Source organism: Cebus imitator, unplaced genomic scaffold (genome assembly GCF_001604975.1).
Source record: "Cebus imitator isolate Cc_AM_T3 unplaced genomic scaffold, Cebus_imitator-1.0 Scaffold70, whole genome shotgun sequence".
NCBI lineage: Eukaryota > Metazoa > Chordata > Mammalia > Primates > Cebidae > Cebus > Cebus imitator.
Genome location: NW_016107385.1, coordinates 5,578,554 through 5,596,459, shown reverse-complemented (window position 1 = coordinate 5,596,459; position 17,906 = coordinate 5,578,554). Strand labels below are relative to the sequence as shown.

Below are 17,906 nucleotides of genomic sequence, written 5' to 3'. Positions count from 1 at the left end.
TATTTTTAGTAGAGACGGGGTTTCACCGTGTTGACCAGGATGGTCTCGATCTCTTGACCTCGTGATCCACCCGCCTCGGCCTCCCAAAGTGCTGGGATTACAGGCTTGAGCCAGAGATTACATTTATTTGAGGAAAATACAGAAAGCTTTCACAAAGCAGGTGCTTTTGAGCTGAGCTTTGAAGGGTTTAAAGATAGTAGGCAAAGCTTCACTAGAGGAAACAAAAAAAAAATAGGTTAAAAAAATAGCAATGGGTTTGTTCATGGAACTGTTTGCTCTGGGAATTCATTTTGGCTAAATATTACATGTGAATAGGGGAGGAATAAGAAATATACCAGCAAACATAATTTGAATCTAGGGCAGAAGAGTCTTTAAAAGTTCATCTAAAAATTTGGACATAATTCTGGAGAGAATTTTGCAGAGGAGTGATGTTATTTGAGCTACATATTTAGGAATGTGAATGAGGAAGTGGTATGTTGCTGGAAAGATTGGAGGTGGCAGGAATCTATTTGAAGGCCATTAAATAGTTCATAGGTGAGATATTTAGACCTTGGGTTGTGCCTACTCATCCTTTAAAATTTTCCTTAAGCTTTTCCTGCCACACCTTTTTCTTGCCCAGGTTAGGTGAAATCTTTCTCCTCCATGTTTTCATATTATTATGTGCCTAGTGGTATCACTGTACTTATCCTCCATTGTGTTGTTTTTGTGTATATTTTTATGTTTGCTCCTTCAGTACGCTGTTAGCTCCTTGAGGGTTGGCACAGCTATGGTATTAGTCTAATAATTACCAGTAGGCCAGGTATGGTGGCTCACACCTGTAATCCCAGCACTTTGGGAGACTGAGGCAGGCAGATAGATCACAAGGTCCAGAGATCAAGACCATCCTGGCCAACATGGTAAAACCCCGTCTCTACTAAAAATACAAAAATTATCAGGGCATGGTGGTGCCTTGAGGCAGGAGAATCCCTTGAATCTGGGAGGCGGAGGTTGCAGTGAGCTGAGATGGTGCCACTGCACTCCAGCCTGGCGACAGAGTGAGACTCGGTCTCAAGAAAAAAAAAATAATAATTACCAGCACCTAGCAAACAAACAAAAAATATTTACTTCCATCTAGTGTTAAGACAGCGTATGTGTCTGCCAAGGCTATTCAATTATCTGGATATACGCTGTTGAGTATGATAACCATGAACCTTATGTGGCCATTTAAGTTTAAATGTAACTAAATTAAAATATAATAGAATTAAAAATTCAGTCTCTCAGTTGTACCAGCCACATTTCAAGCGCTTAGAACCATGTGACTCACTGCTACTGTATTGGGTAGTGCAGATGTAGAACATTTCCGTCAGTGCACAGAGGTCTGTGAATGGTGCTGGAATGTAGCAGAGAGAGACTAGTGTTAGGGAAGAGCACAAACATACATTTTATCAATTGTTTAAAAATATAAAATCTATAAAGAATACAGAGATGATTTACTAATGATACTTTTAAGATATTATTTTCAGAAGTTAAGAAATTAAGTTATTTGTTGATTTTTTAACTTGTTTTAATTACTAAGAATTGTACATATCTTGGTTAAAAAGAAAAAAAGCTAACATAGGTTTTTTTAAAATGACCAGATTTCAGAATAGATCTTTATTCAAGTATATTTTTAAAAATTATATGCCAAATTTTCATCACAGATTATTCATTTTGTTTTTTGGACAATAAATGAAGTATTATTTAGCTTAGAATAAATCCTGATATTTTTAAAGTGCTGGTAACATTTTGATTTACTTTTTTTTTTTTTTTTTTTTGAGATGGTGACTCACTGTCACCCAGGCTGGAGTGCAGTGGCTTGATCTTGGCTCACTGCAGCCCCCACCTCATGGGGTCACTTGAGCGCAACCTTTCTAGTAGCTGGGACTGTAGGCACACGCCACCACACCAGGCTAATTTTTGGTATTTTTGGTAGAGACACAGTCTCACTATGCCGCCCAGGCTGGTCTTAAACTTTTGAGCTCAATCCATCTGCCCACCTTGACCTCCCAAAGTGCTGGGATTACATGCGTGAGTCACTATGCCTGGACCTGTATTTCATTAATTATTCATTTTATAATCTAATGACTATGGATAAACTGAATTTCTAGACAGTCAATGTGCTAAACAAAATATAAGCATATCATTTTTTGTAAGTAATTCATTAATAATGGAAGCTATTTATAATGAAGCTTTTTTTTTTGTAAGATATAATCTGAGAAGTTTGGGGATTCAGAATTGTTCTTTTGAAAAATATTCTTTTTCTGAGCACAGGAAGTAGGAATCAATCTGTTCTTACTTTATATTTCAGGTAGTGTCTCCCAGCTGTAATGATGACATCACCGTGAAAAAGGATCAGTGTTTAGTTCGATCATTTATTGATTCTAAATTGTGAGTAATGAATCCTTTAATGATGTTACATGGGAATAAAAAAAACGGAATTACAATGATAGAACCCTCCCCCACCAAAACTTTATTTTTAAAAGTCTAATCATTCATGAACTGAGAAGTTGTGACCTAATATGTTTTGACTTTTTGTAATGTAGGATATTTTTCACTGATAAATTTTATATAAAAACTGTGAACAACATTACGCGAGAACAAGATAAAGAACAGTTTTTTGGTGGTGGTTGTTTTTTAGCGGTATTGATTTTTTTTCCCTTAATTGTAAAATCCTGTATTTTTATCATGTGTAGTATGTGACATTTACTATTAACTACAAAGCTTATTTTTTAATCTATATTACTGGAGCAACTATTTTGACTTTTTTCATGATTGAAATTCAGACTTTTAGAAACCCTTTCATAAACTCATCTCTGCTTTATAATTTAAAAAAGTGAAATTAAAAATTTTTGAGTTATAGTTCTCTGTGAAAAATTTAATGCTATAATATGTCTTACAGCTATAAAAACATTTCAGTATTCCTATCTGGTAAATGCACTTTTTTACTAAAATGAAAAATAAATTTCAGAAGTATTAAAATAGCCATTGTTGTCTACAAGTGTTGAAAACATCGTGCTGATATAAATTATCCCATACTATCTGTAGGAGGATTATATAATCAGTGTACCAAATTGAGTATATAAAACTTTAGAATTAAGATAACTAGCTTTGCCTGTATTACCTCTTCTTACCTTTTATTAAGGACTAAGATAAAAACATTTGATAGGCAATATTTTGATTTTGAGGTTTTTATTTTTCTGTATGTTAGCATGGACTATTTAAGTGATAATTTTTATTGAATAAGTTGTTCTCCCTTCTTATCTATAATTAGTTACTCTATAGCAAGAAAGGACATTAAGGAAGTAGATATTCTCAGTCTACCAGAATCTGAGCTCTCCACTAAACCAGGTAAGATAAGATGAATTATGCTATTGTTTTATGTTGTGGCTCTATATGGAAAGTAGCAAGTAAAGCCAGACTGATATTCTTTGGTGCCATTTTAACTGTTTAGAGTTGATACTCTTATTTGATTTTTTTTTAATGTCTAGATATATTTGATTTGTGATTATTAGCTAAGTTTAACTTTTCATATTTTATCATTAAGATTTTTCACAGTATTCCATAAAGTAATAACAAATGTTCATATAACATTATAACTTATGAAATATGTTCAGGCTTACTGTATCATTTTATAAATGACAGCTGAATTTGAATTCAGGTCTTTTGATTCTGAATGCCATGCCTTTTCTATTGTTCCGTGCTGCTAATTCCATAGCAACTGCTGAAGTACATTTTCATTCTTAGGGCTTCAGAAAGCAGGCATCTTCTTAAAAACTAGAGTTGTTCCTGATAATTGGAAAATGGATATAAGTGAAATCCTTGAGTCATCCAGTAGTGATGATGAAGATGGCCCAGTTGAAGAAAATGATGAAGAGAAGGAAAAGGAGGCCAAAAAGGCAGAAGAAGAGGTGGTAGGTGTACTTTGTTTGTAACAAATAAAAACATCTTAATACTCTCTAGTGAAAATACCTTCATATATTTTTTCCTCTGTTTAGATTCTCTGTTATTTGTTTCTGTCCATTTCTAGCATTCCTTGCTTTGGGTGTTGAGAAAGCTTTTTGGCTTACAGCATAGTGTGTAAATCAGAACTAATTTTTAGTAAGAGGTTACTAGAAAATACTTTTTAGGTTAATTAATCAACAAGTGCAAACTGTTTTTTTCTGGGTCTTTTCCAAAACAACCCATGAGGAAAGAAATGTAATTTTGATGTATTTTACATGTGTTAACTCATTACCATATGAAGTAACTGATACCCTACTTTAAAGGTAAGGAAAAGAAGGTTCAGAAAAGTTAAGTAACTTTTCCAAGCTGGCACAACTAAAATGGGTAGAATAGGGATTTGCACCCAGGTCTGGCCTGGTTAACTTCAAAACCTCTTTCAGAGATTTCACAATATTTTAAGGATAGTTAGGGTAAAAAAAATCTTATCCAAACCCCAAAGAAAATTTCATTTGGCAATTTGATAAATCATTGAAAAGATTTAGATTGTATGTTGTAAGTGCTAATGGTTTTCTTTGTAATATTGCCGTGTCATTTAAAATATGCATATAATTGTAGGAAATCTTTCATGGAGGACCGTGTGATTGCTTATATGAATACTGTTGTCTATTCTGCAGTGTTGTATCAAATAGGATAAACTGTCTAGTATATTTTTGGTTGTTGTGGGTAAAAGGGCTTAGGGGCAAGACAAAGACAATGAATTTACTGAAAAGGGGGACCTATATTTCCCTGGAAAAATGTGGGATGCTTGTTTCTGTTTTAAATACACGAATATGAATTTATGAAATGAAATGAGTATACTCGTATGTAATGAAGGGCATATGCTGTTTCTTTCCTTTTACTTCCCCTGCAGTATTTGTTTTTTTTACACTCTGAAATCAGAATGGCGGTTCATACTTACAGGCTGCCTACAGAGTTGCCATAGTAACGTGCTGTTGGTTTTAAGTGAGCATGCTCGGAAAGACAGGAAGGTTTAGCAGAGGCTTGGCAGGTTGCCAATGGAGGTTTGCCAGATGCTTTGAAATGGGCTGTCTTTCTTTTCCTTTCATGTAATGTCTGATTTTTATGTGGAAGAGAATGTAAGTAGTGCTGTATAACCCTGCGGATGCTATGCCCTAAGAGGGACAGCAAATATTTGCAAGTCAGACTGAAAAATGTCCAGACCCTGTACTGATTAAGTAGAAGGGGAATCTAACCACTTTGCATTTGAAAGAAAATGCAGCATATAGGTAAGATTTTTTTTGTATGTTTAGTTACCATTTTGATTGCCAAAAATGGAATTAAATAAGAATTTTAGGTATTGATGATGTAGCTGATATGTAAGGACTCATAACCAAGCGATATTCTTTCTTGTAAAAAAGACAGTAGGAGTCTATTTTTAGAATATCAATGGATGAAGGCTATTTTTCTAAAACGAGATAGATTTTGAAATGAAAATGGTAATGAGACAGTTTGGCAAAATTCAGGATTTAAAGTCAGAATATTAAATGTGATTTTTATATTTTATCTGTATTTATTTATAGATTATATGTTTTCAGGATAAATAGGCCACATTTTCAGGGTGTGAACTGTTGCAAATCTGAGATTTAGCTTTTGTTTTTTAAATTAACATTAGTTAGGATCTTATATTGCCCTATATTGAAGAAAGATTAGTCTCTTTATTTTACTAATACTTTTAATTGGTGTCCCTTACAGAATGCTTTTTCCCTACCCCCCACCCTCTATAAAACCCTGAAATTTTAAACAAAGAGGGTAAAAAGAGCTTTATAGAAAGTTGCAGAGGGTGGCTATAAAATAGTAAATTGTAAATAGTGCTCTTATTACAATAATTAATTTCATAAATATTGTAATGTTTTATGCAAGCTGTGGGAGTATACGTTAGTAAAAAAGAATGAAGAGCAGAGGCAAAGCTCTGTTACCTATTGTTTGCAGGTAATAGTAAATAAATTTTTAAAGATAAGGAAGCTTACAAGGATAGTATCTTAAAATGTGTCAACTAAATTATGAGCCTGTTAAAATTAAATGAAATAAGAAGCTTTTCATCTACTGAAAAATAACAGTAAAATTACAGAATTTAGGAACTGATTCATATGGTTATTTATTTTTCAGATGATCAATTTCATCGCATGTTTTATTGAATTACTAAACTAATTCTTTTTCTCTGGCCAGACAGGACGATTTTCTTGAGTGAAATTTTGTTGCTTTAGAAAAAAATCAGCTGCATTTCTTGCTCTTGGGTTTGAGATTTAGTTGCTGAATCATTGTAACTTGTCTTGAACAGTTATTTTTTAAAAGTGTAGTATACTGGTAAACTGAAAAGCACTTTATATACAACAAAGAGGAAGGGAATGACTATGGTATAAAATGAATAAAAATCTGATAAGCCATGGCCTACCTGGCTTAGTCATTACGGGCCTTTACCACCATGTAGGTGAGGCTAAGTTGTTGTATTACATTACAGATCCGAGTCTTCCTAAATGTAATGATGCTATGCTTTTCATGAAGATTCAGCGTTGCATTACAATAATCAAAAAGATCTTTTATAAGGCTCTCCAAACCACTATAACAATACTATACTCTGTCATTTTGTGTTTTTAGTATAGCAAGCAAATTTTATGCAGTAGAATCATACAAGTGTTAGATACTTCTGCAGTGTTAATGGGCAGTGAACGTTGTTTTTATATTTGATGCTTTGGGTATTTTAACTCACCTTAATAAGGAGATGTGAGATTCTGTGACTTTACACGAAAGAGCACCTTTTCCACTTAATATTAATTTGAATTCCTAAGTATTGGTAGTTCAGGATATGAGTACAAGACATATATCTAATGCTGTTACTGTGTGGGAAAAGATTGAGGATCTGACAGAAAGTAGGTTTTATCTATATTGATGACTTTAAATTTGAACTCATTAATTACATTGAAAAAAGCCCTGGGGAATATTTTTATGGGTATTACTTAAATGTTTTTGTTAAGAAAATTTTGTATTAGAAAAGATATTACTGGATTTTCACCTTTGAAATTGATTTTTAAAAAACCTATAAACATGTAATCATATTAATTATTCATTTATTCCTGACATATTTACTTTGGATAAATATAGGAGAGTTTTCTAAGGGTAAAATAAATGGATGGTTGTTCATAAAATTGAGTATCAAGGGGAATGTGACTAGTCTTAGCTTTTTAAATCACTCTGGCTTATAATAAGTAGGCTTATATGTTGGGCCCTTTTAAAAACTCTTATAATTTCATATTTAGTAATGAAAATTTGAATTCAGTGAATTTTTAAAGAACTACTGCCATTTCTCTAATATTGGGAATCATCTAGGGACCACTGGTAGATTTAATGCCTACGATTGTATTCCACTGTTGTAAAAAATTATAAGTGCTTGAGTTTGTTTATTCATGGAAACATTAATATTATTTTGATGTTTAAATTCTGTTATTTGTGCATGCTTACGCCTTTTTGTGGACTGTAAAGGCATTTGTTGGTGATCATTCAAGATTACTTTAGGTATAAACTTAGAGTAAATGCTTCATAACTTAGGGAAACCATGCTAAGTTGGTAAAATTTAAAGAATATTTTAAATGTAATGCTAACATTTTAGGTATTATCTAATAACTTGAATTGGCAATGAAGCATTTCTAAGCAGATCCTGAAAAGCCAACCTTCCATGAATAATTGAGACTTTAGCTTGCAAACATGTATAACAACTGACTTGCTAAAATCTTAAAATTTAGCCCTTTAAGCAAACAAAAATGCCCTTATGTATTTAGCAGAGCCTTTCTTCACAGTGTTAGTATAAGACTCTAGCCCAGTTAGGGTCCTCTAATCAGATTAATAAGGATTCAACATATATACACACAAATAGAGCTACATACAGCTATATTTTTATGTATTTTAAAAGATACTTTTATATCAATGCATTTTATAGTTGTGGTCATATGAGGGAGTTGATACTAAAAATCTCGAATTCGATTGCGTTTAAATGACATCTTGATTAAAATGTGTACCTTTTCAAATGGGGAAAATTTACTATGCTTAGTTAATTGATAACAATGCAAGAATCATGTAATTGTTTATTTTAGGCAGGCTGTTGTTAAAACTGTTTTCTGAAATATAAGTGTCTTACTGTGAATATATCATCTCTTATGGGAGCTCTGAAATTTTCTGTAGGTGTACAATAGAAAGGATAGTAGCATTGTAAACTTTATGATCACCAAATTTCACTGGGCCTTCAGCACTATTGATCAATTCCCAATTTCTGTAAGCAAATCGTTATTTTATCCATTAAACCAATGACCCTATACCCATTCCACTACAACTTCATAAAGAAATTGGGAGCTTCAGATGCCAGCATGCTGTAAACCTGTTTGCCTGCTGTCTTTCCCTCAAGGCACAATTGATAGCGTTTGGTCCTCCTCTATGAGTCTCTCGGGTTATGCTCTAGATCTCATTTCCTTCTTCCTTTCAGGAAAAGAGACAGATTATCAACTCTCTCTTTTCTTTCTTGCATCTTTAACTTACTCCTTTTGGTTGTATCCTTCTCATCAGCTTTTTAAAACATGCTTACATCTTTCCCAGCCTTCTGACAACCCCTCCATATTTCCTCCACTAGTCTTCGGACAACCTCTGTGCTTTCCTCTCCAGATAACTACATTCCTTCTTCATTCTCATGGGCAGATTGCTTAGAGTTACATACATTGTTCCTGAGCTCCCCTTCCCTCTTAGTTCACTGTAGTGTGTCTTGCTCTCCCACAACTAAAACAACTTTAGGGGCACCAATGACTCCAACAAACTTTTATACTAAACCAAACAAATTTTCGTCTTGATCTTATTTGACTACTGAGTAGTATTCAGTACCTGTAACACACCTAACTTCTTAGAATGCTTGATATCCATGACATCATAATTTTTTTGGCCTACTTCCTATCTAAAATGACTTCATATCTATATGTACATCAAAGGTGTCTTGTCTTAGCTCGTGACATTTATATTAAACTGCCAATGAGGATTTCATCTTAAGTTGTATATACTCAAACTCAGTATGTGCAAGACTGCATTCATCTTCTTTCTCCCTAAAACTATCCTTTTCCTGGCTGATGTTAATTCATTTTAATAGAAGCAACATCTACACAGCTGTCCAAGCTAGATACACATAAATCATCTTGATTATTCTTCTCTTATACCCCTGTCCAATCAGACACCCAGTCCATTCTCTTCCACCTACTCGAATAGCTCTCAAATTTGCCCACTTCCTTTGGTTGCTTTTCTCTACTTTCTGTCAATCTTAGTCCAGGCCAGTGTTCTCTTTTACCTAGGCTAATGCAATAACAATAACAACTTAATTGTTCTTTCAGCATCCATCGTTGCTCTCCTCCAATCTATTCTCCATACTGGATCTACAATAGTTTTTTTTTTTTTTTTAAGCTGAAAATATATACAGTATGTGATTCCTTTAGGAATAAAATAACTGTAGGGAACAAAAGAGGTTGTGGTTTTTATTCATTTGGATTAAAATATTTCTAAAGCATATTACATAATGCCACCTCTTTCTAAAAGCAGTATAATGTACATTATTTAATGTAATATTTACTCAATATTTAATTATTGTATTCTTGTAATACACATGCTGTCTTGGCTCTTAGCCCTTACACTAAATGACAAATGTCTATAAAGATTGTGAATTTTTCTCCCAGTTTTCTTTCTTCTAATCTTCATATTGTCAGTCATCAGCTTTTACATATGACAACTTTCTGGACAGTTCTTCAGAATTCCACTTGGGGTGGAGCTTATTGATAACCTACGTAGTCATTTTGACCTATGGCTCACCGGAGTTACCAGACTTACTGTTGGTTTGGTTTGCTTTTCACTTTAAGTTAAACCTAAAGTTAAACCTGAAGTGTAACTGAAAGTTAAAAATGTTAAGCTTTCTTTTTAAATTTGTCTTTATTTGATGTTTCACTGAGGTGTTGTGACAACAAAATGTATCTGTTGTACCAGAACACACATCAAGGTGCACTTTTCATTATACCACTATTAAAATGTTTACCTTTTGTAGGAGATACAAACAAGTAAAGATGACCACACCAAATAATCTTCTCAGATTATTCATAGAGACTTGATGGTTTTTAAATTAAGACTTTATTTTATCCTCACAAGAGTCTATGAAAATACGTATATACATAAATACAAATGAGATTGCCTTAGGGTGCATTGCCTTGCCTGAAAAAAGAGAGATTATGAAGGGAAGTTAGATACCTTATGCCATAGTTCCTCCTAAAGTGAACTTTTTTCTTTTCTTTTCTTTTCTTTTTTTTTAGACAGAGTCTCACTCTCTTACTCACACTGGAATGCAGTGGCATGATTTCCTCCCACTGCAACTTGCACCTTCCAGGTTCAAGTGATTCTCGGGCCTCAGCCTTCTAGTAGCTGGAATTACAAGCATGCGCCACTATGCCCAACTGATTTTTGTACTTGTAGTAGAGACTAGGTTTCACCATTTTGGCCAGGCTGGTCTCAAACTTCTGGCCTCAAGTGATCCTCACACGTCGGCCTCCCAAAGTGCTGGTAATACAGGCGTGAGCCACTGTGCTCAGCCCCAAAGTGAACTTTCTAGAACCTTAAATCTCCTAGAACTTTCTCTGTTTTTGTTTTTCTGTTTGTTTTATAATGAAGAAAACTGAGATTCAGAAAGTTTTCAGAATTTTTCACAGGCTTTTAAGAAAATATTCTCTCCACATGGACACAGGGAGGGGAACATCACACACTGGGACCTGTCGGGGGGTGGGAGGAGGGATAGGATTAGGAGAAATACCTAATGTAGATGACGGGTTGATGGGTACAGCAAACCACCACAGCACATGTATGCCTGTGTAACAAACCTGCATGTTCTGCACATGTACCCCAGAACTTAAAGTATAATAATTAATTTTTTAAAAAATCTTCTTTCCTCCTCTAGATTATAAGGTCTGTGAAAGCACGGGATGTTAGGGTTTTTGTTTTTTCCTTTTCCTACCGGTATATATATCTAACAGCTATCAGCACAGAGCTTGCTTGGTTCCTATTAAACCTTCATTAAATGAATGAATATGAGTTACGCAATTGTCTTAGCAAATTAATCTTTGAAATAAGGTGCTGTTCCTCTGAAACATAGGCAGAAAAAAAAATACGGTGCTGGGAGATTTGTTTTAAGGTTCTAGAAAATTCACCTTGTGGGGAGTTAGGGATAAAATATCTAACTTTATGATACCTCTTTTCTCAGACTGTGTACTCTCTAGGCAATCTCGTTTTCTTACATAATTTTGTTAGTTTATAAAACAATTTTTGCTTAAGCCAGCTTGGGATATTTTTCTGTCACTTAGAGTAAAAGTTCTTGACTAACAATGCTTCTGGTTTGTATTTTGTTCACCTTATTCCAGGTGTCTTCCCTCTGGTTTTTTCCCTTCTAATATTCATCATCCATAAACACCTTTATAAGACATAGGTTGTTCTCGCTGGAAACCCTTTATTGGCTTTTAGCACCGTTAGGACAAAGTCTGGGTATTTTATCACAGGCTTTAGAAGTGTGCCCTGTCAGGATTTGACCCATGCCCACCTTTTTATTCTCCTTTCCACTGTTCTTTCATGATATGGGACTTCTTATAGCTCCCCTGCTACTACTTAGGTATTATTCAGAAGCTGCTGTTGAACTGTCAGTTATATTACATTGAATATTGCCTTTGTGTTCCCCATTCCCTTTGTTATATTGAATATAATAAGAAAGATAAAATGCAAGTTTAAAAAACTCAGAAAGTGAGTAAATGATAAACAACAGCTGAGATTTTAAAAATTCAACAGATGTCTATGTAGGAACAAAGAGGGCTCTAGCTGAATTAAAGTGGGTGAGTATGGCTTACAAATGTTCTATGCATTTACCTTAGTAAGTTGTTCTGGTATTTCACATTAAAAATAATCAGGCTATTTAATATATTATAAATTTAAAATTTTATACAAAAAAATGTCAGGACTGGAATCGCTGCTTCCTTCATGTTCGTGCTCCCGTCCAGACCTGGCCTCAGAACTGCCACTTCTGATGTACTCCTTGCAGTGCTTAACTCCCCAGAGTGGAGCTTGCAAGGTGCTGTCTTCACACCTCTCTTTCCATGATAGGGATCTGCCCACTTCAGAGGACTCCTCCTGCTGCTTTCAAACGGAGCCTCATTTTTGAGGTGGTAGGGATCGAGGAGAGGAGAAAGGGATTTAAGAGCTGAGGAGTATGAGGACTCGTGATGGAGTTTCAGAGTTGGTGTGAGAAGGGGTGCCTATGAAGAAGGCCAGAAGAGGGGTTATAGACAGCATCATGAAGGGGAAACAAAGCTGCTTGTGTCCAAAGTAACATTATTTCACAAAAGTCCTTTGCTATTGAAAAAAATGAGTACCCCCCCATACACGCAAAATGGAGGAGTGTTAGGTAATTATTAAAACTTTTTTTTTTTTTGAGACATAGTCTTATTCTGTCACCCAGGCTGGAGTGCAGCGGTGATTATAGCTCACTGTGGCCTCAATATCCCAGGCTCAAGCCATCCTCCCACCTTAGCCTCCTGAGTAGCTGGGACTAAGACTACAGGTATGTATTACCATGCCTGACTAATTTATTATTATTACTATTTTTTATAGAGGCAAGGTTTCCCTGTGTTGCCCAGTCTGGTCTAAAACTCTGCCTGGCCCTCCCAAAGTGCTGGGATTACAGGCAGGAGCCACTGCGCCTGAACAGAATTTTTAAGGAATTCCCACAGGGGTTCTTGAAACCTGAGAATACCCATCAATAATATGAACTGTCACATACAATGCACAGTATAGGGAAACCACAAAGATCAAATTTAGTTATTATACCTTTCCCCACTTTTAAATGTCAGTATTTGTGAGACCAATCTGTTATATGCTAGGAAACTATCCCAACCCACCATTTAGAACTATGTACAAGTTACATGGGTCTGAGGGGCTTCGGGTAAAGTTAGTCATCTTTTACTGGCATATTTTGACAATTTGGACACTTTCTGTACACATTGCTAATGTGTGTTGAAAAGTAGAGTTGCTAGCTAAGAAAGTTAATAGCTCCTGCAAAAATAAGGTATGACCTTATTTTTCAAATTAATAACAAATTGTATTTGTCTCTGTATTAGTCCATTCTCACATTGCCATAAAAAACTACGTTAGACTGGGTATTTTCTAAAGAAAAGAGGTTTAATTGACTCACAGTTCCACAGGCTGTACAGCAGGCATGGCTGGGGAGGCCTCAGAAAATGTAAAATCAGGACAAAATGTGAAGGGGAAGCAAGCACATCTTCATGTGGCAACAGGAGAGAGAGCAAAGGGGGAAGTGCTATACACTTTCAGACAACCAGATCTCATGAGACCTCACTTGCATGAGAACAGCAAGGGAGAAATCTGCCCCCATGATCCAATCACCTCCCATGAGGTCCTTCTCCCAGTATTGGGGATTACAATTCAACATGCGATTTGGGTGGGAACACAGAGCCAAACCATATCAGTTTCCCATCCCACTAAAATGGCAGGAAGTCTGTTTACTAGAATTTGTGCCATTTTCAAATGTGTAATCATTCATTTTCAGATTAATATATTCGGACAAGGGATAAGGTGAATGCCAGCAAGTCATGGGCCATAACCACCTGTGTCTTTTTCTTTTTCTGTGTTTTGAGACATTCTCACTCTTTTTGCCCAGGCTGGAGTGCAGTGGCGCACTGCAACCTCTGCCTCCTGGGTTCAACTGATTCTCCTACCTCAGCCTCCTGAGTAGCTGAGATTACAGGTGCTTAACAGCATACCCAGCTAATTTTATATTTTTAGTAGAGTCGGGGTTTCACCATGTTGGCCGGACTGGTCTTGAACTCCTGATCTCAAAGGTAATCTGCCAGCCTTGGCCTCTCAAAGTGCTGGTATTACAGGAGTGAGCCACTGCACCTGGCCCTACCTGTGTCTTAGGAACATACTTGGCTGGGTGCAGTGGCTCACGCCTGTAATCCTAGCACTTTGGGAGGCCAAGGCCAGTGGATCACAAGGTCAGGAGTTCGAGACCAGCCTAACTGATATGGTGAAACCCCATCTCTACTAAAAATACAAAAATTAGCTGGGCCTGGTGGTGCGCTCCTCTAATCCCAGCTACTCGGGAGACTGAGGCAGGAGAATTGCTTGAACCCAGGAGGTGGAGGCTACAGCGAGCCAATATCGCGCCATTGCACTCCAGCCTGAATGACAGAGCGAGACTCAGTCTCAAAAAAAAGAAAGAACGAACGGACATTCTCAGCTATTCTTATTTTCTCTCTTTCTCTGACTCCTCTTGCATTTATAGTATCATAAGTCTTAGGTCTCATACTCAATGAATGTGAAACAAGAAAACTCTCTACACAATTCATTTGCACAGATAACATTTTCATTCACATGAGTGTCTAAACTAAATGCCAGTCGTTAGTGGTAAAATTATGAGTAAGCCAGGTGCAGTGGTTCTCTCTCCTTCCCTCTCCTCCTATCAGTCACTCTGCCTTTCTGTCTCTTTCTCCCTCCTTCTTACCTTCACGGGTGGACTGTTATAATAGCTTCCTTTTTCCTTCCAATCCATCAAACTTATTCTTGGCTGAGAAAATTTAAACATACACATCTGATCTAATTCTCTTTAGCTGTCTCAAACTTCACATGTAGCCACAGTATCAAGTTTCAATTCTTTAGCATGCTATTACAAAGTCCTTTCCTAATCCCAGCCTGCCTTTGTCTGTCTCAGGCTTCCGCTGTTTGCTTTAGCTGCAGGGATGTTTACTATTTACGTTTTGAAGCTGCCTAATACTACTATTGCCAGTTCTATCTCAAGCAGAACCATTCATTCCCTTACTTGCTACTCTTGTATTCTTTCATATATTTTACAACACATTGTGTTATGTTGCCTTCTTTCACCTTTCTATACCCCCTGCCAAACTCAGAGATGCAAAAATAGAAGGTACCATGTGTTCTCATTTTAATCCACATTGCTTTTGAGCAATCTTGATTTATGATAACCATCAGTAAATGTTTGAACTTAATCCAAAGACATGTGCCTAAAGTCAGAAAATTCACAATCTAGTTGTGTAGATAGATATACAATTACTTATAATAGTAGGCAATATATACTAACTAAAATCGGAAACTTCTTGAAATTATGATCATGAATGTGACTTATGTCCTTAACCACTTTGCTGGCTCTCTGGCGTTTTACTGGGTACATAGTTATTCTTTACATGTATAAATGTAATGACTAAACAAAGGGAAGAAGTCTCCTCAGCATGGTCTAGTGGACCCCTACCTCCAATTCTTATAATCCTCTCGCACTCCAAAACTCTTAGAAGATGCAACAGTCCCAGACCTTGACCAGGAGAGAAATTGCTGTGAAAATGCCATGAACAGAGAAAGCAAACCGTGATAGCAATTGAGAGCCCCATACAAAAGTCATAAAGGCACATTCTTCTAATTGGAGGCATTTTCTAGCATATGCAGTTTTACTCCAAGGTGACTAGCAGCATGGCTGTTTTCAAAAATAATTATGAGGGGTGGCTTATTGTAAGAGATGATCAATTTTAATTTTCACAGAAACATCAGATAAGTTCAAAACTTTGTTAATAGCCTCATCTTTTATTTGTTTTTTTTTTTTTTTTTTGGCAAAGAAATTTCCCCTCAGGGTGTTTGTCTATAAGTAGAATTCTTTATTCATTAATATCTTGTTTTTTATACTGATAACTGTACCAAAACTTACAATTTTATGGTCATAGTTTCTTATGAAACTAACTTAAATAAAATACACCTAAATTTTATCTATAAAAATATGTTCTTAATCATAAAGAATTTATCAAATGTTGGGTACAACCTAATTTGCAATTGATGAGTTGATTTTGTTTACTTGTATTGGGGAGCAACTTTGATTTTAAATTAGTGCCTTTTTAAGGTATTGTTTTTACATGTATTCTATACAGAAGTGTTACCTGACTTCTGTAGGATCGTAAATACTGGAATGAGGCCAGGCGCTAGCACTTTGGGAAGCTGAGGTGGGCGGATCAGCTGAGGTCAGGAGTTTGAGACCAGCCTGGCCAACGTGGTGAAACCTGATCTCTACGAAAAATACAAAAATTAGCCAGGTGTGGTGGCAGGTGCCTGTAATCCCAGCTACTTAGGATTCTGAGGCAGGAGAATCGCTTGAACTCGAGAGACAGTTTGCAGTGAGCCGAGACTGTGTCATTGCACTCCAGCCTGGACAACAGCAATATTCTGTCTTTAAAAATAAGAATACTGGAATGAAGTTTTCATGTGAAGAGAGGACATTATGATTACAGGGCACGGGCAAAGCATAGAGCCAGTCTGGCATAAATGGTTTTGGTTTTGATTTTTTCCCCCCACACTAGAAGTTCTTAAAATTATTATATGAAGTGGTTCCTGGGCTATTGAATTACTTATTTTCTTGAGTTAACTCATTGGCAGTTAACTTCGTAAAAGCAATATTTTTAAATTCACATGGGGAAAAAACTGCCATCTCTTGATTTGAGCATTAATAACTTTGCTGATTTTTGACACATTTTAAAACTTGGATTTAAATTTCTTTATATTTGGTAAAAGTATTTCAGTGTTATAAATCATTATGTAATAAAAGATCTTACTCTCTTTCTCTTGATATCCTCATGGTTTTTTATTACATATTTAAATCAACTACATGCTTATTGATCCTGGCTATATTATTAGCCATTATTAGATAACATAATTTTAAAGTACCTGTTGCCCTCTGGACACTGAACATGCAACGTTTATTGCTTGAGCATTACCTTTGCTTTGAACATGGCTTTGTAAGGACAAAAATCCAGGCCAGGTGCTGTGGCTCACGCCTATGATCCCAGCACTTTGGGAGGTCAGGGCAGGCGGCTCACCTGAGGTCAGGAGTTTGAGACCAGCCTGGCCAAAGTGGTGAAACCCTATCTCTATTAAAAATACAAAAAAAATTAGCTGGGCGTAGTGGCACCCAGTTACTTGGGAGGCTGAGGCAGCAGAATCACTTGAACCTGGGAGACAGAGGTTGCAGTGAGCCAAGGTCATGCCATTGCATGCCAGCCTAGGCAGCAAGAGCAAAACTGTATCTCAAAAAGAAAGAAGAAAAAGACAAAAATCTGAGCCCTTCTTTTACAACATAGGAGAGTAATACTGTAAGTTATGGTCATTTATATGGAGGAAACATATCAGTGTTTTGTTTCTCTGTAGTATTGCTAAACTTTAAGAATTTTTAAAGGATCCAAGTCAGTAATTATATATCTAGTTTCCTTCCCAAACTAATTATTTTCTTCCTTAAGAATTACTTCTCAAATTATTTTATCTTATTTTTAGCTGTTGCAAAGTCAACTTCAGAGGCCATACTAGACAGGCAAAAGAGAAAACCAGGTTATTGTGAGATGAGGGGGTGATGAGGTCTGGGGTAAAATAGAATGTATATAACTCACTTAAATGCATTTAAATTTCTTTAAAACATTGTGTCATCTAAAGAAAATCCTTGGCCACTATATTCACCTAATAAAAACTATAATGTTTATATAAAAATTACCTTTATATATACATATATGATATAATGAACATGTGTATTATTGTGCTCATCTACTAGTGTATTTGTGTGGGCCACATAGTATTTTAATAGGCTTTAAGAAAAAGTACCAAGTGGCCGGGCGCGGTGGCTCAAGCCTGTAATCCCAGCACTTTGGGAGGCCGAGGCGGGTGGAGCACGAGGTCAAGAGATCGAGACCATCCTGGTCAACATGGTGAAACCCCGTCTCTACTAAAAATACAAAAAAAATTAGCTGGGCATGGTGGTGCGTGCCTGTAATCCCAGCTAC

The 17,906-nt window shown here is 36.0% G+C and overlaps 1 protein-coding gene across 1 annotated transcript in view; it reads left to right on the top strand.

The window, feature by feature from the left end:
* Positions 1 to 17,906, top strand: part of ARID4A (AT-rich interaction domain 4A) — a 71,093-nt gene that overhangs the window by 22,283 nt on the left and 30,904 nt on the right. The window contains exons 9-13 of the mRNA XM_037739473.1: positions 2,327 to 2,406; positions 3,290 to 3,366; positions 3,763 to 3,942; positions 12,169 to 12,230; positions 17,076 to 17,100. Of these exons, the coding sequence (XP_037595401.1) occupies positions 2,327 to 2,406; positions 3,290 to 3,366; positions 3,763 to 3,942; positions 12,169 to 12,230; positions 17,076 to 17,100 (424 nt within the window). The remainder of the gene's footprint in view (positions 1 to 2,326; positions 2,407 to 3,289; positions 3,367 to 3,762; positions 3,943 to 12,168; positions 12,231 to 17,075; positions 17,101 to 17,906) is intronic.